This window comes from Gobio gobio, assembly GCF_949357685.1.
Source record: "Gobio gobio genome assembly, chromosome: 3".
NCBI lineage: Eukaryota > Metazoa > Chordata > Actinopteri > Cypriniformes > Gobionidae > Gobio > Gobio gobio.
Genome location: NC_137099.1, coordinates 68646603 through 68670109, shown reverse-complemented (window position 1 = coordinate 68670109; position 23507 = coordinate 68646603). Strand labels below are relative to the sequence as shown.

Here is a 23507-nt window from a genome sequence, read left to right as displayed (position 1 = left end):
AATTATAGATTCATGAGAGCAAAGCTCGGCCGTTAGATCTACACAAAACGAACCACTACAGGACATCAGAGCCAGCGGCAGACGCCAGAAGGACTGGCCGAGGAAAGGCTGCCTTCGCCGGGGTTATGAGCAGTGATTGCCCGGTGATCGCCTGGATCTCACAACTCCAAAAACACAAGATTATTTTTTTAAAATAGGCGCTCTCTTTATAAATAAACCACAGATTTGAGCTTTAAACAACTGAATTCCCACCTGAAAACGTCTTAAAACTACATTTTGTGACACAATAGTACTGTTTTTAATTTATGCAGGGTTTCTCATACACGTCACTTTACCACGTGACAGCAGCAAGCAGGCTCCTGATTGGTTAACGCGGCGCGAATTGACGCCAAAGTTCAAATTTTTCAACTCGGGCGTCAGACGCGAATTCGCTTCAAACGCGTGAATGCACAAAAGCACCATTCGCGTGTAACGCGCGTATCGCGCAAGACGCTCAATTCGCGTCCAATTCGCGCCATTCGCGCGAACTGGACGCGCGAATGAAGCGGATTCGCGTCCTTCGCGCCGCGCGTAACGCGCCTTCCGCGCCGCGGGACCTCCAGACGCGCGTCAACGCGCCTTTCCATTGACTTAACATTGAAATCACTCGCGCCTGACGCTCAATTCGCGTTTGGTGTGAACGCAGCATTACAGTTAATCTTCAGATGCGTTTCAAAATGGACTTCACTGAGAGTAGGCAGAATGGGCATCCTTTTTGATTTCTTTATTTTATGAAAAGCACGGCATTTTGTTTTTATGGTGAGTGTCCACAAATAGACACTTACCAGTTTTGAATGATATATCAAATTATGTACCAAAATCAAGTTATTCGAGTCTCTTTTGCACTGATACGGCCGAACCCTGGAGGGTTAACTACCATTAGCTTCCATATGAAATATTACATTTTGTCTGAAAAAATACTTTAAAGATGATCTAAATTAAATATGAGTTGTTTCTGGATATTGGTTTAGGTGTCAGAGGCAGAATTTTGCCATCTGCTGGTTAGAAGAAAACATAGGAATTACAGTTTTAGAAAAAGTGTTTTGGCCATATATATATATATATATTGTGAATACATATATTTGAATTTATGTGCGTGTGTGTGTGTGCATGTGTGTATGCGTACTTGCATGTGTGTGCGCGTGTATGCAAAAGTGTGTGTGTGTGCGTGTGTGTTAGGTCTCACCCCTTCAAATCTTCATTTGTGGCTGGTTTTGTTTGCCAAAATCTATACAAATGCTGTCATTTGCAGTCACACCTGTGTGTGTTTGTGTGTGTGTGAGCATGTTTATTCCACAATGCATTTGTGCTCTAGTACCAGGGGTCCGTTCTTCGTACCTCGCTTAATACATCTGAGATAATCATAATAACTGATCTCTGGCTAATTTGGTTCTAGTACCAGGTCTTCATTTCTGTGACAAAATCTTCAGACTTATGCCTTATTTATTTGTTTTAATTGATAAAAAAAAAAAAAAAAATCAATTCTTAATTATTTCACCTTTCCCATTTAATTTCAGAGTACCTTCAAAACAACCAAATTGTTGTCATGCCCATTTTATGTGCGTGTGTTTTAGAAAATTCGGTTACATTTATTTCGATTGTCCACTTTAAACATTCTACACAGTAAAATCCCCAGTGTTAAATTAACACTGCTCAGAGCACATATGGTCCCACTCTACAGAGTGTTAAAGTAACACTGAATCAGTGTTAAAGTTAATGAGATAATTAAGAGATTAATTAAGTGATGATTGGCCATTAGTGATGACACCTGATGATAATGAATAAAAAATCACTGAAGAAAAGAGAAAAAAAGAAAAACACAAGAACTACAACAGACTATTAAAAAGACATTAAATCTCTGAAGATCTCAGCAGAGGATGATTAAACAACTCCACAAACAGCATTACCAGCTTCACACATTACTAACCAGACTGACTTTATTTCTGTCAGACGTCTACAGAAGCTCTTATTGAGGTTTAGATGTTGATGTTTTATTGAAAATAAAAGTAGTTTGATACCATTATGGTGATCAGTGTTTGCTTTAGTTGGGCTCTTGACCCTTGACTTATTAATATAAATTTTTCTCTAGCTGCTGTAACTGTTCGTTATGGAGAGAACGGAGATACGGTTGTTATCATCATATAGTGCCTTATTTGCTGATCTCCTGAGATTAATTGATTATAGTAGCCTTGTGGCTCTAGGGCAGAAGATCCAGCAATGTTTTCATCAGATAAACTAAACGATTATCAAAAAATGTTTACATAAGTTTTGTACTGCGGTTTAATAACACATCACACAACAAGCACTTCTAACTCCTGCGAGTTTTACTCAACCATAGACATCAAGAATCAGCCTATGAATCTCAACAATGGTGACATGCCGCAATGCATTCTGGGTGCATCATGCAAAACTCATCTGTGGCTCCCAGAATGCATTGTGGCATGTAGCATGTCACCATTGTTGAGATTCATAGACAGATTCTTGATGACTGTGTGTGAGTTACTCTCGCAGGAGTAAGAAGTGATTAGTGTACAATCTATTTAAAAACTTATTCAGCTTTTCTGGTTAAAATGGTTGGATCTTTTCTAGAATCACAATAAAAAAAAAGTTAATAGAATATTGCTCATACTCAGTCATAAAATCGATGAATTCAATCACTATACAATGATCATATTCTCAACATCGAGCAGCCAACAGCATCTGATTGTGTTTTCTCTTGCTTTTCTTGCCATAGCAAACTCAGTTACAGCAGCCAGAGAAACACTAATGTTAAAAAGTCATCAAACTGCCCAACTAAAGAAAACACTGATCACCATGATGGTCAAATTAAAAACTAACAATTTTCACAACAAAATCAAACTAAAAATCTGTTAATTCTCAATAAGAGCTTCTGTAGACGTCTGACAGAAATAAAGTCAGTCTGGTTAGTAATGTGTGTACTGACTTTTTTATAGTCAGTCATAGTTCTTGTGTTTTCTTTTTCTCTTTCCTTCAGTGATTCTACTCATTATAATCAGGTGTTCATCACTAATGGCCAATCATCACTTAATTAATCTCTCAATCATCTCATTAACTTTAACACTGATTCAGTGTTTCTTTAACACTCTGTAGAGTGGGACCATATGTGCTCTGAGCAGTGTTAATTTAACACTGGGGATTTTACTGTGTACTAACTATAAGTAACTTTGCAACTACATGTCAACTAACTGTCATTAGAGTATTAGTTGACTGTTGGTAGACTGGTAGGTTATGGTTAGGTGTTAGGGTTCGGGTTTGTAGAATAAGTTGAATTGTAGTTGCCAAGTTACTTATAGTCAGTAGAATGCCTGTTGGGGGACCAACAAAATAAAGTTTTAGTAAATATTAATCAGACAGTCTACAAATACTCTAATGACAGTTAGTTGACATGTAGTTGCAAAGTTACTTATAGTTAGTAGAATGTCTAAAGTGGACTATCAAAATAAAGTGTTACCGAAAAGTCTCATGCCACTGAGATGAAGGTAACATCAAATGGGGAACTACTCCAAAGACCCTACGAAAGGTTAAAAAAGCCTTGACCAGTAGTTGGCGCAGTTCTGAAAATGAGCATAATTTGGGGGGATCGAACAAAATTTGTAGAAAAACATTTCGTCCTATGATTCAAATGTTATTAGCATAAACATCAGTGACTTTTTGACCCATTGGTGGCGCTAGAGGGTTTGAGATAGAGACTCCAAATTTGCTATGGTCAATGTTCAGACTCTCCTCTATCCATGTGCCATTTTCACAACCTTTGACCAAACGCTTCTATGTGCTGCCATAGACTTCAATTCAAGAAGAAGAAGAAGAAGAATATAACGGCAATAAGCAAATCTGAAATCTAAAATACCTTATGTTATAAAATTATAATTATAATTAATTATAATTAATTAAAATTATAATATATAAATCATAGCTATAAACTAAATCACCCAGATTCAGTCAGATTTACTGAACATATAAAACACAGTTGTGTCTGTCACTGCATGTTTAACTTACATTACAGATGCACAAGCCTTTTTTATTTGCATCCAAAATGTGTGTGTAAATTTGTTGTGTGACACAGAGGAGGAGTCTGAGAATCTGTCATATATAAAGAGTGTGTGTCAGACTGAACAACACAACACACAACACTAAAGGTGAGTTACTGTTTCATTCTTCATTTACCTCACAGAGCATACAGACATCTATACAACTTTCAGAAAACAGACATTATATGAAAATGTGTTTATTATTCTAATCTAGATAAAGCCGATCTCTGCTGTGAGAGATTGAGAAGATGGCAGTAAGTTCATCAATACGTCTACATTCATACAGAGGGCTTCAGCTTTAGTGATGTTCATCTCTTTCTCTCTCCGTCTCGTGTAGTTGATGCTGTTTTTGGCAGCTCTTCTCTCTGTTGTTCTGGTCAGTGACTGTACATCCAGGCCATCCGACTGTTCTGACATCTACAACTCAGGAGAAACAGACAGTGGGATTTACTCCATCTATCCAGCAGGAGATGATCCTGTCTTGGTTTACTGTCACATGATCTCAGATGGGGAAGATGAAGACGGATGGACGGTACGAATGTGACTTTAGATCATTAAAAACACATCAGAACACACATTATGAATTAAATATTCTATATAAACCCATCTCAGGTGATTCAGAGGAGAAAAGACGGCAGTGTGAATTTCTATCGGGGATGGGAAGAGTACAAGAGAGGATTTGGGAATGTGGAGGGCGAATACTGGCTGGGTAAGATCTCACAGTGTGTGTCCGTTTGTGTGGATGATCATGTGTTTGGATGAACATGTTCTTCGTGTGTGTGTGTGAACAGGGCTGGAGAACATGTACCAGCTGACACGTAACAGGAATTACATGCTGAGAGTGGATCTGGAGGACTTCACTGGAAGGAAAGATTGGGCTCTGTACTCGTACTTCTCTGTAGGTTGTGAAACTGGCGGGTATAAACTGCAAGTTTCAGGGGTCAGTGAAGGAGGAGCTGGTACGACCCTTTCATTCACATAAAAAAAAAAATCACACTCAGTTGAGTAAATGTGCACCTATGTCCTCAATGATGCTCTTCCTCTCTGCAGGCGACTCTCTGTTCATTCATAATGGTATGAAGTTCTCCACCTTTGACAACGACCAAGACACCTCGGGGAAGAACTGTGCCAAAAAGTTTCTCGGAGCATTTTGGTATGAAAACTGTCTTCACGCAAACCCCAACGGTGTGTATTTATGGGGAGAAGATGATACTCATGATGCCATTGGAAATGTTTGGTCAAGTTGGAACAACAATTGGAATGTCGGTATGAAATCCATCAGCATGATGATCAAACGTGTGTCTTAGACCTTTGAAGAAACATTACAGTGTTTCTCAGAAAGAAAAAAAAAACAATCAAATTAAGGTTTTTGGTGTCCTTTCCTCTTTTAGCTGTGTAACTTAGTATATCCTGGTATATATGGTACCAGAGCTCAACTGTGACACACAGATATCCCTGTTTATTTGCCAGTAAAAATCTGTTTTACATTACATTTTGCATCATCCAGCGTCTTTTGCTGACACACACTGATTATGCAAGAGGACCCAGATTCACTATATTAGTCTATAACCAGATAACAAAACAAAACAAAATTGTTCTAAGAACGTTTGTCTAATGTTCCCATTAAGTTATAAATCGTTCTTGTTTAATGTTCTCCAAACAGTTTTTTAAATGTTTCTTGGTTATGCATGCATTAAGGAAACATTCAATTATATCAAATTGCAAACATGGGAATGTTACGTTTAAATGTTCTCTGAGCATTCCAAAAAAAGTAGTAACATTTATATATATTTGAGGAAAAATGGTTCCTTAAGCGATGTATAAATAATGCCTCTGTGCTTTTTGTGTGAGAACATTACTGTGTCGAAGCAGCCGTAATCGTCACCGCTGGACAAGCGACACTGGCACACACATATACACGCACACACACACACACATACCGCATTCACACTCCATTTCCCCTGCCGTTCTGCGCTCCGGCGGCCGACTAAACCATTTTGTAATTTTAATAGGGGTACCCGTGTTTATATGTGTTGTAAAATTAAAACGTTAAATTTATTGTTTTTGTAATGAGTATGTTTATTTGTGGGTTATATGATTGAGTGTGTATAAATGTGTGAAAATGTGAACTGGGTGAGTTTATACACATGATACTTACCTGTTAAAGACTATATAACTTTGAACAAACTTTCTATTAACGTTACTGGAAGAAGTTTTAGAGCTGAAGATCTTAACCTGAACCCGACGGGACCCGACGGGACCCGTCAGGTTCGGTCGGGTTCGGTCTTAATTTCTATCATTTTACACAGGCTCGGGCCGGGCTCTGGCTTGCGCTCCGGGTTGCGCGGTAAATGAGCATTCAGATGATGTGTTTCGATTAGCACGAAAATGGATGCTGAGGAGGTGAAATGGAGGCTGGCCTCTGGCGATTACGTTTTGGTTGCACCGGCAAAGAAAGCAAAGTCCGAGGTGTGGAAAACGTTTGACCTTGTGCCTAATGAGAATAATGAGCCAGTGGGTTATGTGAAATGCAAAAGATGCGACATTCTGTTAAAGTACGACAGCAAAATGACATGTTGCTCGAAGCTGTTCAACACCTGCCAGTGCCCAGGATCAACCTACAACCCCAAATCAGAAAAAGTTGGGACAGTATGGAAAACGCACAAAAAAAAAGAAGTGATTTCTAAATTTACTTTGACTTGTATTTCATTGCAGACTATATGAACAAAAAATATTTAATGTTTTGTCTGGTCAACTTCATGTCATTTGTAAATATGCATCCTTTCCTGTCATTCAGACCTGCAACACATTTAAAAAAAAGTTGGGAAAGTAAGGCATTTACCACTTTGTAATGTTGCCGTTCCTTTTCACAACACTTAAAAGACGTTTAGGGACTGAAGACACCAAGTGATGAAGTGTTTCAGGTGTAATTTTGTCCCATTCTTCCTGCAAACAAGTCTTAAGGTGGGCAACAGTACGGGGTCTTCGTTGCCACACATTCTCTGTTGGAGACAGGTCGGGACTGAGGCAGGCCAGTCAAGTACCCGTACCCTCTTCCTCCGCAGCCAGGACTTTGTAATGTGTGCAGAATGTGGTTTTGCATTGTCTTGTTGAAATATGCACGGACGTCCCTGGAAAAGATGTCTTCTTGAAGGCAGCATATTATGCTCCAAAATCTCTATGTACTTTTCAGCATTAATGGTGCCTTCACAGAAGTCCAAGTTACCTTTGCCAAGGGCACTGACACAACCCCATACCATGACAGACCCTGGCTTTTGGACTTGTTGCTGGTAACAGTCTGGATGATCCTTTTCTTCTTTGGTCCGGAGCACACGGCGTCCATTCCTCCCAAAAAATACCTCAAATACTGATTCATCTGACCACAGTACACGTTTCCACTGTGTGATGGTCCATCACAGATGCCTCTGAGCCCAGAGAAGTCGACGGTGCTTCTGGACACTGTTAACATAGGGCTTCCTTTTAGCACAGTACAGTTTTAACTGGCATTTGTGGATGTAACTACGTATTGTGTTACTTGACAAAGGTTTGCCAAAGTAGTCCTGAGCCCATGTGGTGATATCGCTTATAGATGAATGACGATTCTTGATGCAGTGCCGCCTGAGGGATCGGAGATCACGGTTGTTCAGCTTAGGCTTGCGCCCTTGTCCTTTACGCACTGAAATTCCTCCAGATTCCTTGAATCTTTTAATTATGTTATGCACTGTTGAATGTGAAATATCCAAATCTCTTCCTATCTTTCTTTGAGGAACATTGTTTTTAAACATTTAATTTCAATTTTCTCACGTATTTGTTGGCAAACTGGCGATCCTCGGCCCATCTTTGCTCCTAAAGGATTAGACCTTTCTTGGATGCTGCTTTTGTACCAATCATAATTACAATCACCTGTTGACATCACCTGTTTCAAATCACATCATTATTTAACCATTTTACCTCATTACTAGCCCTAAATTGCTCCTGTCCCAACTTTGTTTGAAATGTGTTGCAGGTCTGAATGACAGGAAAGGATGCATATTTACAAAAGACATGAAGTTGACCAGACAAAACATGAAATATGTTGTGTTCATATTGTCTGCAATGAAATACAAGTCAAAGTAAATTTAGAAATCACTAATTTTTTTTTATTTGCGTTTTCCATACTGTCCCAACTTTTTCTGATTTGAGGTTGTACAATCACATAGTTCCTTACAGCATCAAAACCCATCCCTGCAAAGGTGAAACAAACGGTGACGGAGAAGTGTGTCAGCTTTTGCAGTAAAGACATTAGGCCTTTTAATATCGTAAATGGCAAGAGGTTTGAAGAGCTGGCACAAGAACAAATTAATGTCTGGGCTGCGTATGGGAGGGTTCCTGTAAACTCTGTTATTCCCCGCCATGTGACAATTGCGAAAAGGTGCACTGAGGTGGCAGAAGAAAAGAGGGAAGCTTCAGTACAAAAAACTTTTTTTTTTTTTTCAAAAGACTTTGTTGAAGGATGGCACAGTCGCAATGAACACAGACATGTGGACAGAGGATTATCGGAAAATTAGTTATTTGACAATCACATTTCATAAGTGAGGATATGGAACTGGTGAATAAAACCCTGACAACTACAATGTTCCCTTTGGAAGAGGCAAAGATGGGAGAAAATTTCAGAAGGGAGACACTGAAACTATGAGTGACAAAGTTTGTCCTTGACGCTTCCTCTCTCAGCAAAATTGTATGGGCAAACATTAAATTTGTTCTGCGGCCATACCAGAGATTGGACTGCATTGACCACATCATTAATACGGTACTGCGCCATGGACTCGACATCGCTGAGTTATCCAAAGCCGACTGTGCTCCAGACATAGGAGATACCATTTCTGCTGCTAAATCATTGGAGAGGTACGTTAAGCAGTCGGGGTTGGCTGTGCAACTGTCAACAACATTGCTGCTACTGGGAGACACTCGGTTCAGTACGGTGTACCTCACACTGACTTCTATACAGGCCATTTATCATGAGCTCCATGAAACGCTGGAGGCACGAGGGGGAACTTGAGGGAGACAAGTATCCAACATTAATAGTGTGTGTCTCTGGTGTGAGAAACTGAAACGCCACTGTCAGCCCAATGCCATGGACTCCCCTCAGCAAGCTGTCCTGCGTAAACTGTCACGGTTCATGGATTCACTGACTCAGTTTCTGTGTGTGAGTGTTGGTTGTTTTGGGGGCGTGGTCACTTATCGCAGCAATCGTCATCACCAGCTGCAACTCATTTCACCTGCCTATATCATGCCTCACTTCCATTCCGTGTTGTCGATCGCCGCAGTTTGTCCTTGGGTGTCCTTGTGTGCTGTTCATAGGCCGTGGTTGGACGTTTCCGGTGTCCTGGAGTTCCCGTTTGCCTGGTCCTGGCCCATTGCTTCCCTGTGTCACGCCTTGCATCTCCCAGCCTGGAGTTTCTTGAGTTTTCTGCCGGCTTCAGACATTCTCTCATCCTCTGTGACTTTATGTGTTTCACTGCTCTGGATATCACTGAGTTTGTGTCAGTCAAAAAAGACTTGAGCTGCACTCGCTCTTGGATCCTCGCCTTTTTCCTGCGCTGTCCGTGTGACATAAATGGCACGAAGACTGGCTTGCGCGTAAAGTGATAATACAGGACCTCCACAAGATCGCAACATTCCTCTGGCCAAAATTTAACCAGCTGAGAATGTTGTTACACTCAGACAGGGATGCCGTACATGCTCTTCTGCAAGTCATGGCTGCAGGTGCACCAGATGTGAAGATTCGAGACCCAGAGCTCTCCGGAGTCGAACCAAATTCTCCGACAAAAAGGGCGAAAATGTAAGGCAAGCTGATTGGGAAGATCATGAGGTCACTCGCTACATTGAAACGGCTGTCATGGAAAATGAAATGGATGTTCTTGGCTGGTGGATGACCAACAAACCATCCTTCCCAAAACTTGCAAAATTAGCCAGATCAGTATTATGGATCCCGGCCAGTAGCAGTAGCAGTTGACACACCATCAGTAATCATTTTCCTCCACAAAAAACATGAAGCCTAATCTAGGTGAGTAAAGTTTTTTTCAAATTATAATTAAATATTAACTGAGTCTTAAATGCATATTGTAGACAGAGTATAGGCTAATGTTGGCATTATTCTTTTATTAAATCCCGAGCACTTATCTTAAATTTAGTTATTACCAAATGCCCATCTTAATTTAGAATTTATGTTAATTTAATTTGTTAATAAATACTCCTTTTTATTGGCCTGTCCCAGCCAGCACAGTCATGTGGGGCCCATATGGGCGTCACCTGGGCTGTCTAACTGGGGCCCAGACAGTTTTGTCCTCAGTTTCCATGTAGGTCCCACATGGGCTAGCCCAGATGAACTGAACACTGCTCAGTGTGCACACTACAGGCTGTTAAATGTAACTGAATCAGTGTTGGAGTTAATGAGATAATTAAGTGATTAATAGAGTAATGACTGAATATTACTGAAGACTCCTGATGATAACAAGCAGAATCACTGAAGGACAGAGAAACACAACAGACTTCAGACACAACTTCACAAAAGCATTATCAGCTTCCCTTTTTACCTATTAGATTGACTTTCTGTCATCTTAGTTTTTATGGATAATTCCCACTGAGCAAAGGTGTTTGTTGAAAAGACGTCCACTGAGGAGCCAGAATGAAAGTTTTTATGACGTCTGTTTTTGACGTGTTCTGCACGTCCGATATAGACGTTCATGGAACCTCAAGGTTAAAAACTAGTTCAAATTGTGGACATATTTTCCATTTGTAATTGCAAAGCAACTCACAGAGAGTGTGTGTTTGTCCAGAAATCATGAAAATAAAAGAAACTTAGCTCACACCTTTAGACACTTTAGACAACTTAGCATCTGTAATTCACACATCTTTGGATCGTGAGAGAATCGTGGGATTCAATCCAGGATCTTCTTGCTGTGAGGAGACAGTGTTTAAAATAGCAGGGTGTCATACTTGCATTAAAGGAGCTGCCTGCGGGCAGAGCGGAAGGAAGAGGAGTATTAGGCCTGGCAGACGCGGAGTCCGGGGCGCGGCCCAAACTTGCTGACGGCCTACTGCCACGGCCAGAAGCGCGAGGAGGCCCTGGACTTGCGCATGAAGGAGACAGAATTTTTTGTGGACGTGAAGATGGAGCTTTGCGACTCATGCTCGCTTTACCCTTCTTGGAGAGAGAAGTCGATTTGGGAAGAGGGGTTGAAGATTGAAGAGACACGTACAAGGCATATAACTGTGCCTTGGTCATTTTTCGGGAGAAATGGACCTCTGCACTGATGAGCGCTTGTCTTAGGCTTAAGACGGTCCATTTCTCTATTGCTGGAATTGTCTGATGGGCTGAGGTGTAAGAAGATGCTGGAGATGCTGGTTGGTGTCTTGTTGGAGGAGGTGAAGGTAATCCTCTGCGTCGTGGAGTACGAGAAGCGCCCCGCATGGGCTGACGTCCACGTATTGGTTCCGGAGTTTGAGAAATGGCATCTGGTGGAGCATGGATGCTCATGACATCTGGTGTATGAGGTGAAAATTCCCTGGAGATGAGGGACTCATCGTCAGAGGGGTAGAGTTGGATTTCTGACATTTTGCAGACAACTAGAAGACCAAAAGCTGGGAACCTGTCCAATGCTGGGAAACTGTCAAAGAACTTTGGTGAGTTGACTGGGTATTTATGTAGTCCTTCCCTTGTGCTGATTGGGTAGACATGTTGATTGCTGATTGCTGACAGCTGGTTTAAATGATGTGATAATTGGATAGATCATTTGAATGTGTTCCTCCCGAACTTTGTTAGTAAAACTTCATATAATGATCTGAGATGTCATCGCTCCGCTGCAGAATTTCAATGGTATCAACATTTATTCCATGTGATTATGACGATGAGTGGGTCCTGACACGTGTTGCCTAACTCCAATAAATGCGTCTTTTGTCGTTGTCTACGTGGATATTAAAATCACCAACAATTAGTGCTTTATCTGCAGCCAGTACTAACTCTGATAAAAAATCAGCAAATTCTTTGGTAAAGTCTGTATTGTGCCCTGGTGGCCATTATACAGTAGCCAGCACAAATGTCAAATGGGATTTATCATTTACAGTAGATAATGTTACATTAAGCACCAACACGTCATAGGAATTATATTTGAAACTAGACTTTTGAGTAATACTGAATAAATGGTAAATGGACTGCATTTATATAGCACTTTTAACAGACCAATGGCCATCCAAAGCGCTTTACACATTGCCTCACATTCACCCATTCACACATCAATGGCGGTGTCTGCCATGCAAGGCGCCATCCAGCTCATCAGGAGCAGCTGGGGTTAGGTGTCTTGCACATGGACACCTCGACACTTGGTCAGGTGGAACCGGGGATCGAACCACCAACCTTCCGGTTTGTAGACAACCTACATGAAGCACTGAGCCACTGCCACCCCGACTTTTGAGTAATACTGAATATATTATTATAAATTACAGCATCCCCTCCCCCTTTACCTTTCAGACACGGCTCGTGTTTATAACAATGTTCTTGGGGGGTTGACTCATTTAAAGTAATGTAGTCGTCAGGTTTTAGCCAGGTTTCTGTCAAACACAGCACATCTAGATTATTATCTGTAATCATATCCTTAACAATAAGCGCTTTTGAGGGAAGGGATCGAATATTCAGCAATATACATTTTTACCATTAAATGGGTTTGAGAGTTTTTTTGTATTTAGTAATTCGGGAAACAGACACATCAGTCTCTATGTGATAATGTCTAGGTGTGAGAATCTCTGTGTTGGGATTTATCTGACTTCTGTGATGTGAGACAGCTAGTAGACGGTTGGTTAAGCCAGTCCGTCTGCTTCCTGACCTGGGCCCCAGTTAGTCAAGGTTTAGCTCTAAGACTATGTGCCAAATGACTAGAAAGAAGAGTGGCATCAAAATGACGGACAGGCCATATGGCAAACATGAAAAGTTTGGTTTCATTGTATTTGACATCTCCAGAGAAATGTAAGGAGACATGTTTCAGCCACTAAAAGGTCTATCAGAAGAAAAGTTTTTTTTTCTGAATTTTTTTTTAATTATGCTCTGAATTAAATATTAGTTGTTTCTGGATATTGATTTAGGTGTTAGATGCAGAATTCTATTAATAATAATTCTTAAATAGAAATATGTGTTTTGACCATATATATCCATATAGATCCATTATTTTTTCTGGATGTGACCAACTTTTATATATTTTATACAGTTAGAATTTGTTGTTGTTTGTTTGAAGTGTCTGTTTTTACAATAATGCAACATAAATTTTCAAAAATATAACTAAAATGCCACTAAAAAAATAAGAGTCAGATTGTATTCACAAATTATTTATTTCAATAAACCAAAAAACACTAACTTTAGAACAAGAAATTATTTAAAAAATGTGTAAATAAAACTAATAGTAATAAGCAGAAGTTAACAGGAGTTATGTGTGTGTGCGTGTGAGTACGTGTGTGTGTGTGTGTGTGTGTGTGTGTGTGTGTGTGTGTGTGTGTGTGTGTGTGTGTGTGTGTGTGTGTGTGTGTGTGTGTGTGTGTGTGTGTGTGTGTGTGTGTGTGTGTGCACATGCAAAAGTGTTTGTCTGTGTGTGTTAGGTCTCACCCCTTCAACTCTGCATTTGTGACTGGTTTTGTTTGCCAAAATTTATACAAATACTGTCATTTGCAGTCACATGTTTGTGAGTGTGTTTGTGTGAATGTATCTTAAGAGAGAGACCACATTTACACCCAAAATGATAATTAATCATGATGGAATTAATCCAAACTATAAATCATAGCTATAAACTAAATCACCCAGATTCAGTCAGATTTACTGAACATGTAAAACACAGTTGTGTCTGTCACTGCATGTTTAACTCACATCACGGATACACAAGCCTTTTTATTTGCATCCAAAATGTGTGTGTAAATTTCTTGTGTGACACAGAGGAGGAGTCTGAGAATCTGTCATATATAAAGAGTGTGTGTCAGACTGAACAACACAACACACAACACTAAAGGTGAGTTACTGTTTCATTCTTCATTTAACTCACAGAGCATTCAGACATCTATACAACTTTCAGAAAACAGACATTATATGCAAATGTGTTTATTATTTTAATCTAGATAAAGCCGATCTCTGCTGTGTGAGATTGAGAAGATGGCAGTAAGTTCATCAATACGTCTACATTCATACAGAGGGCTTCAGCTTTAGTGATGGTCATCTCTTTCTCTCTCTGTCTCATGTAGTTGATGCTGTTTTTGGCGGTTCTTCTCTCTGTTGTTCTGGTCAGTGACTGTACATCCAAGCCATCCGACTGTTCTGACATCTACAACTCAGGAGAAACAGACAGTGGGATTTACTCCATCTATCCAGCAGGAGACGATCCTGTCTGGGTTTACTGTCACATGATCAACAGAGGATGGACGGTACAAATGCGACTTTAAATCATCAAACACATCAAACATTTTTATCATAAAAAAAAAAGATGAATCAATCATATATTCTTCATAAACCCATCACAGATGAGTCAGAGGAAAATAGACGGCAATGTGAACTTCTATGACCCATTGAAAGAGGGAGACAACGGTGGATGGACGGTACAAATGTGACTTTAGATCATTAAACACACATCAGAACACACATTATGAATCATATATTCCATATAAACCCATCACAGGTGATTCAGAGGAGAATGGACGGCAGTGTGAATTTCTATCGGCGGTGGAATCAGTACAAGAGAGGATTTGGGAATGTGGAGGGCGAATACTGGCTGGGTAAGATCTCACAGTGTGTGTCCGTTTGTGTGGATGATCATGTGTTTGGTTGAACATGTTCTTCACGTGTGTGTGTGTGTGTGTGTGTGTGTGTGTGTGTGTGTGTGTGTGTGTGTGTGTGTGTGTGTGTGTGTGTGTGAACAGGGCTGGAGAACATGTACCAGCTGACACGTAACAGGAAGTACATGCTGAAAGTGGATCTGGAGGACTTTGAAGGAAAGAAAGTTTTCGCACAGTACTCGTCCTTCTCTGTGGGTCCTGAAAGTGACGGGTATAAACTGCAAGTTTCAGATTTCAAGGACGGAGGAGCAGGTACGACACTTTTCATATATATATATATATATATATATATATATATATATATATATATATATATATATATATATATATATATATATATATATATATATATATATATACAGGGCCAGCCCAAGCCTTTATGGGGCCCTAAGCAGATTTTTATTTGGGGCCCCTCTGTGCCATCAATACGATTGACTATTGTCAATTCTTGATAATTCACACAGCTATTATCAATGTCTGCCTGTCATGTTTTTACCCTTATACGGTTTTTACCAAACCCACAAGAGTGGTCAGGTGTTAATATTCAAAGCCTTACTACAGTTCAGACTGCATGTAGCCTACTTTTTTTTAAGTTGTCTCTTATGCTGAATATGCTCACTTTTCCCTAGGATTCTTTGATGAATATAAGGTTCAAAAGAACAGCATTTCTCTGAAATAGAAAGCTTTCAAAGAATCCTGAAAATGTTTTTTACACAACTGTTTTCAACACTGATAATAATCATAAATGTTTGTTGATCATCAGATCCTCATACGAGAATGATTTGTGAAGAATCACATTCATAGCTTTTATTTTATTCTAAAGAAGACCTTAGATTTATAAATTATTCTCATTATGAATTTGGGAAGATGTTTGACGCATGTTGCGTTCCCAAATGTTAATTGAAAGCGACTCAAATATATATATAAAAACAAAAAACAAAAAAACATTTAACTTACTGAGAAACTGAAAGCTATGCTGTACTCCAAAACATGCAGCACGTCAGATAAGAGCACTAAACCATATCACATTCTCAAATCCAGCCATTCATAAAAAGGTTGCAGAGCAACTAATGAGAAGTACACAGTAAAATCCCCAGTGTTAAATTAACACTGCTCAGAGCACATATGGTCCCACTCTACAGAGTGTTAAAGTAACACTGAATCAGTGTTAAAGTTAATGAGATAATTGAGAGATTAATTAAGTGATGATTGGCCATTAGTGATGAACACCTGATTATAATGAGTAGAATCACTGAAGGAAAGAGAAAAAGAAAACACAAGAACTACGACTGACTATAAAAAAGTCAGTACACACATTACTAACCAGACTGACTTTATTTCTGTCAGACGTCTACAGAAGCTCTTATTGAGAATTAACAGATTTTTAGTTTGATTTTGTTGTGAAAATTGTTAGTTTTTAATTTGACCATCATGGTGATCAGTGTTTTCTTTAGTTGGGCAGTTTGATGACATTTTAATGTTAGTGTTTCTCTGGCTGCTGTAACTGAGTTTGCTATGGCAAGAAAAGCAAGAGAAACACAATCAGATGCTGTTTGCTGCTCGATGTTGAGAATATGATCATTGTATAGTGATTTAATTCATCGATTTTATGACTGGGTATGAGCAATATTCTATTAACTTTTTTTTAATTGTGATTCTAGAAAAGATCCAACCATTTTAACCAGAAAAGCTGAATAAGTTTTGAAATAGATTGTACACTAATCACTTCTTACTCCTGCGAGATTAACACACACACAGACAACAAGAATCTGCCTATGAATCTCAACAATGGTGACATGCTTCATGCCACAATGCATTCTGGGAGCCATAGATGAGTTTTGCGTGATGCACCCAGAATGCATTGCGGCATGTCACCATTGTTGAGATTCATAGGCTGATTCTTGATGTCCATGTTTGAGTAAAACTCACAGGAGTTAGAAGTGCTTGTTGTGTGATGTGTTATTAAACCGGATTACAAAACTTATGTAAACATTTTTTGATAATCGTTTAGTTTATCTGATGAAAACATTGCAGGATCTTCTGCCCTAGAGCCACAAGGCTACTATAATCAATGAATCTCAGGAGATCAGCAAATAAGGCCATTATATGATGATAACAACCGTATCTCCGTTCTCTCCATAACATACAGTTACAGCAGCCAGAGAAAAATTTATATTAATAAGTCAAGGGTCAAGAGCCCAACTAAAGCAAACACTGATCACCATAATGGTATCAAACTACTTTTATTTTCAATAAAACATCAACATCTAAACCTCAATAAGAGCTTCTGTAGACGTCTGACAGAAATAAAGTCAGTCTGGTTAGTAATGTGTGAAGCTGGTAATGCTGTTTGTGGAGTTGTTTAATCCTCCTCTGCTGAGATCTTCAGAGATTTAATGTCTTTTTAATAGTCTGTTGTAGTTCTTGTGTTTTTCTTTTTTTCTCTTTTCTTCAGTGATTTTGCTCATTATCATCAGGTGTCATCACTAATGGTCAATCATAACTTAATTAATCTCTTAATTATCTCATTAACTTTAACACTGATTCAGTGTTACTTTAACACTCTGTAGAGTGGGACCATATGTGCTCTGAGCAGTGTTAATTTAACACTGGGGATTTTACTGTGAAGGATATTAGACAAGTTTTTTATGAAAAAAGGAAAGTTATTCCAAGAGGGAACATTTTTTAGAATTCTGTTTTAAAGGAAGTTAATTGGAATAAAGACATGGCTGTTACCATACATATTTTGTATTTCAAATAAATGTAGAGAAATTCACTTAAAGATCTTACATAAAATATATCCAACTAATATTTTATTATCTAAGTTTATGGATATGGGGAAAGAATGCTTTTTTGTAATAGTTTTGAAGAATCTCTAAGGATAATGTTTTTTGAGGGTCAAAATGTACAGAAATTTTGGAAAGACTGTTTTTACATTTTTTTCTACCAAAACTGGGGTAATAATAACATTGAATGTGAAATATATTATTTGTTATTATGAACACAAAGATAAAAATTCATTATCCTAAACGGCAAATTCTTTATTCATAAATGTAGATTATCTAAATCTTCCCCTTTATGCAAGGTTTTCTATAACAAACTTATTCTGTTAATGAAGTCTCTTAAAGTCGTGAAAAATGTAAAAGGTACTGCTATTGTCACATACTTTGAATGATGATATTTGGCGTCTTGTGAATGTCTTTGTTATTATTTATTTATTTTATTTTATTTTCCTTTATCTTTGGAATGTTTGTATTTGGTGCCTGTTTTTGTACTGTTGTTTAATGGTTCTATAATAATAAAAAAAAAAATCATCAACAATAAATGAAGAAAAATCCAGCTTAAAAAAAAAAAAAAAAAAAAAATCAATCCGTGCATATATTAGAAAACGTAACATTTTGCAGTTTATTTAGTAATTGTTTAAGGCTATTTCACAATTTCAATCATCATTAAATTACATGCAGCAAGAAGTCATTTAATGTGCTCTTGGGGGCAGCCACTGAGTTCGCTTATGCCGGCTCTGTGTGTGTGTGTGTGTGTGTGTGTATATATATATATATATATATTTTTTTTTTTTTTTTTTTTTTTTTTTTTTACTCAGTTGAGTAAATGTGCACCTGATGTCCTCAATGATGCTCTTCCTCTCTGCAGGCGACTCTTTATCACCTCGCCATAATGGTATGAAGTTCACCACCTATGACAAAGACCAAGACACCTGGGGGAAGAACTGTGCCAAAGTTTATCTCGGGGCATTTTGGTACGCAGACTGTCACAATGCAAACATCAACGGTGTTTATTTATGGGGAGAAGATAAGACCCATTTCGCCATTGGAAATGTTTGGTACACCTGGAAAATGAGTAAAACTGTCGGTATGAAATCCATCAGCATGAAGATCAGACGTGTGTCTTAGACCTTTGAAGAAACATCACAGTGTTTCCCAGAAACAAACAATAAAACAATACAATTAAGGGTTTCCTTTCCTCTATTAACTGTGTAACTTAGTAAATCTTGTAAGAATATATATGGCTGTTGTTTTGTATCTATCATCAATTAAATACTTCTTCTTTAATGTGGGTCACTTCTTTAAATTTGAAACAAATCAAAATAAACTCCTGTATGTAAAGGTAGTATGTGTCGATGTGGATTTGTTTGTTTTTTTCAATAAACATCAGAAACTCTAACCTCACATTGTCACAGCTGCTGGTCCAGTGAGGAGGCAAGAAGAAAGGGTGGTTTTATTTAAATTATAAAATAAACACAAACAAAATACCCATGGGGGGGGGGGGGGGGGGACTAAACAAACTGAAATACAAGGAATCAGGACTACAAGACATACCAATGATAACATGAAGTGAGGACGACAATGAACCAGCGCCGGACTGAAGACGCTAGGAGATTAAGCCTTGTGTTATGTTGCGGTCAATTTGACCCGTTTTGATTTTTAAGTTGTCAGAAATATCAGTTAACCTATCCCAGATAGCAGACCAACACTGAATCATCGTTGAATCAATGTTAATGCATCAACTAAAATATCATTGAATTAATGTTGAAATTTAACTTAGATTTTTCATCAGGTTTGCATTAGGGGTGCTCCGATTGATCGGCAACCGATCTCGATCGGTCGATAATCGCTTTGGGATGATTGATCGGCGGTCTCTAAAAAGGCCGATCTCATGAACCGATCGCATGCTGACGACACATAAACCCGCACCTGCCGTGAGAGCGAGGGCATGATATGCAGCGACACCGTCTCATTCTCTTTCCAGCGCGGGTAAAATAATTATAATGCTGAAGGTGAGGTACAATTCCTATTTCTATATTAAATAACTTACGTCTCACAGAAAGTTTTCAAATGACTGCGTAAGTTCACAAACAGCGTGAGTGAATCACCGCGTGCGCGCGCTCTCTCTCCCTTTCAAAATGCTCAAATGGCTTCATATCATCGCATCTGCACTAAAATCGAGCTGCACAGTTGACACAGGATTTGCCACTTGCACAATCGAGACAGTGTCGCATCATCACTAAAGTTTATCTTTTGCATTTATTTTTAAGTCTTGCCAGTGTTTAAACCGCTCAGCAAATTTGCAGTGAAATGGTCAGATACACACAAATGTATGTACTAAATTACCGTCTTGACGAGTTTGCACGTAAACCCCGTCGTGACTCGCGAGTGAACGTTTGTGCAACTGTAACCGTATCCGTGTTCGCTCTTAAAGTAACAGCTGTCGAATAAACTGCTGCTGTCTCTGAGTTTCTCTTTGTCTTGTGTTGTTTGATGAACCTTTATGACACTCACTGCTCTTGAATGACTAACTTTTGCAACCTTAAGAGTAAGGATTAATCTAATTTAATTTATTCAGGGAAGACCAATATTAATTTACATTTGATTTCTTATTAAATGTCTTTAGTATTTCTTACCTCAATACTAATGTTAGATCTACCTGAAAATGAATCTTTAAAAACTAAAATGCACTGCATGATCAAATATTTAGGTGAGATAATTATATACATTTATTATATACATTTATTTGGGAAAGATGGCCTACAGTAGCCTTAAGTTATCTCATTTTCTAAAATAAACACTTGGTGGTTCTTCAAAAGTTTAAGTTTAAGTTTATTATTTATTTGACAGGGACCATGTGCAAATACATTAATCTTACAAAAGAAAAGATGCTTTACACCAGATTTAGCCACAGCTAATTTCCATCCGCAGTCCCTGGGCAGATAAAACAATAAAATATATACATCTAAACATCAATAACTCACTATCTAATTACAACCTCATTTACATTTACACTTCAGCCTAAGCTAACCCTGTACATACTGTTTACAATCAACCTTTTAAAATTGCTATAGTCAATTATTACTAAACATTAACATAATCAGTGCTGACATAGTTGGTTTTCTAATAATACCTTTTTAACATTTTGAGAGAAGTCCCTCAGGTCAGAGGTTAATTTTAGACTATCTGGAAGCTTGTTCCATTCTTTAACAGCTTTGAATGAGAAGGCTGTCTGTGCAAAGGCAGAGCATCTTTTAGGTAATCTACAGTCATTTCGACTTGTGGACCTAGATGTCCTGGTAGTCTGTTCTGAGCAGAGCTGTACAAATCGCCTCAGTGGTGGAGGTGCATTATTATTAAGAATCTTAAAAATTAACCTAACATTTGAGTATACAATTAGATTTTCAAAATTTAATATATTTAACCGCCTAAAAATTTGGCAATGGTGATGTCTTAATGTTTTTTTATCTAATACTTTTACAGCCTGATTATAAAGTGATTTTAATGGTTTTAATCTTATTTTACTTGTTTGAGACCAACAGGAGATACAATAGTTAACATGAGAAATAATCATTGCATCCAGATATATTTTTGCTGCATCATAAGTGAGCATATTTCGAATAGGTTTAAAAACTGAGATATTGTATTTTAAAATATTAGAAAAAATTTTAATATGTTTTTTAAAACCGAATGTTGGTTCTAAAATGACCCCTAAGTATTTGAAATCATCTACTACTTTAATCTTTTTTCCTTTTACAAAAACACATGGAAAAGTCATTGGTTTTCTAATTTTAGTGAAATACATTGACACCGTTTTATTTACGTTAAGTGTAAGAGAAGCAGAAGTGAGCCAATCTGCAATGTTATTCATGACCTCAGTTAATTTATTAGCCACACTAGTGGCATCATTTCCATGTGCATAAATAATTGTATCATCCGCATACATTTGAACATCCACCTTTGTTCAAGATCTTGACTCTAGCCTATTTCTACAGTTTTTTTTTCTCAATACAGTTAATTTAGAGTTAGTTTCATTTCTACAAATGGTGCAAACTCTGCAAGATTATAGATAAAAGATTCCCATCCCCCTGCCATTCTGTGATCGGCAGTGATCGGCAATCGGCAGATCATGATCTTGGTGATCGGGTATCGGTGATCGGCCCCAAAAATGCTGATCGGAGCATCTCTAGTTTGCACCCTGAAAAAATGTTATTTCAATGATGAAAAATAGATCAAGGTGGGCTTAAAATCAATATTTTTTCAACTACAATTAAAGAACTTATTTAACACTGAATCAATATTGAATCAATGTTAATGCATTAATCAAATTATCATTGAAACGATGTTGATATTTAACATTGATTTTTCATCAGGTTTGCGCCTTGAAATGTTATTTCAACGATGAAAAATAAATCAAGATGGGCTTAAAATCTATATTTTTTCAACTTAAATTAAATCACTTATTTAACACTGAATCAACATAGAAACACTATAAAATCAATCTTGCTTTATGTACAGCAGGATTATATGCCAGTTAATTTTCATGTATGGCTGCAATTTATATGATTTTGTATCAAAAAGTCACTCAAAGTAAACAACATCCTTCAGTTTACATGCAAATGTATTTATTTATGCCCCCACAGTTTCAACAGGAAATCTCACATTGACTTAACCCTTAATCCTCCTCAAGTAGAGTTTACGTTTGAGTCCCTTGGGCTCAGATAGACCCCAAACTTTTACAGAGCGATTGCATAAGGAAATATAATTTTTTTACATGGAAAACTATATATCATTTTTTTTTATTTACTTCTTAACTATACATTTATGCTGTGTTTTTGTGGGTATTTGGTAGTTTTTTACCTATTTACTGCACAAATACTTAACTATGTCATAAATTGGCTCATTAAAAAATATTTTTTAATGAAAAAATCACTTGAATGATGATCTTAAATAAATATAAATAGTTTTTGGACATTGCTCTATGTGTTAGGGATAGAATACCGCCATCTGTAGGTTTGAGGAAAAACTTTAGGAATTATAGTTAAAGAGAGAGAGAGAGAGAGAGAGAGAGAGAGAGAGAGAGAGAGAGAGAGAGAGAGAGAGAGTGCAATGACCACATTATCCACTAGAGGTCCAGAGGGAAGTTATGCAAAAGTTAAGCTGCCTTTCATCTTTCTTTTATTTGCCCTTTTCCCTCTCTTTCTCATGATTGCTCCATGTTGCATTTGTGCTCCAGTATTTGTCCTTCATTTATGTATGGAATTTTTTCAGATTTATGCCAGTTTTGTTGATTTTATTTGCCAGTTTCTATAAAAATGCTCTCTCCCAGCCAGCACAGTCATGTGGGGCCCATATGGGCGTCACCTGGGCTGTCTAACTGGGGCCCAGCCAGTTTTGTCCTCAGTTTCCATGTAGGCCCCACATGGGCTAGCCCAGATGAACTGAACACTGCTCAGTGTGCACACTACAGGCTGTTAAATGTAACTGAATCAGTGTTGGAGTTAATGAGATAATTAAGTGATTAATAGAGTAAAGACTGAATATTACTGAAGACTCCTGATGATAACAAGCAGAATCACTGAAGGACAGAGAAACACAACAGACTTCAGACACAACTTCACAAAAGCATTATCAGCTTCCCTTTTTACCTATTAGATTGACTTTCTGTTATCTTAGTTTTTATGGATAATTCCCACTGAGCAAAGGTGTACGTTGAAAAGACGTCCACTGAGGAGCCAGAATGAAAGTTTTTATGACGTCTGTTTTTGACGTGTTCTGCATGTCCGATATA

At 38.1% G+C, this 23507-nt stretch overlaps 1 protein-coding gene across 1 annotated transcript; it reads left to right on the top strand.

Moving 5' to 3' along the window:
- Nucleotides 1-4336: 4336 nt before the first annotated feature.
- Nucleotides 4337-18844, top strand: LOC307124263 (uncharacterized protein; the record flags this gene model as incomplete). Its single annotated transcript, XM_079813309.1, has 14 exons — nt 4337-4342; nt 4426-4620; nt 4701-4797; nt 4880-5047; nt 5139-5325; nt 6470-6643; nt 8799-8972; nt 9076-9166; nt 9429-9707; nt 14346-14525; nt 14622-14696; nt 14777-14873; nt 15018-15185; nt 18585-18844. 14 exons carry the CDS (start codon nt 4337-4339, stop codon nt 18842-18844), a joined length of 2151 nt encoding a protein of 716 aa, XP_079669435.1.
- Between the last annotated feature and the right edge of the window lie 4663 nt (nt 18845-23507).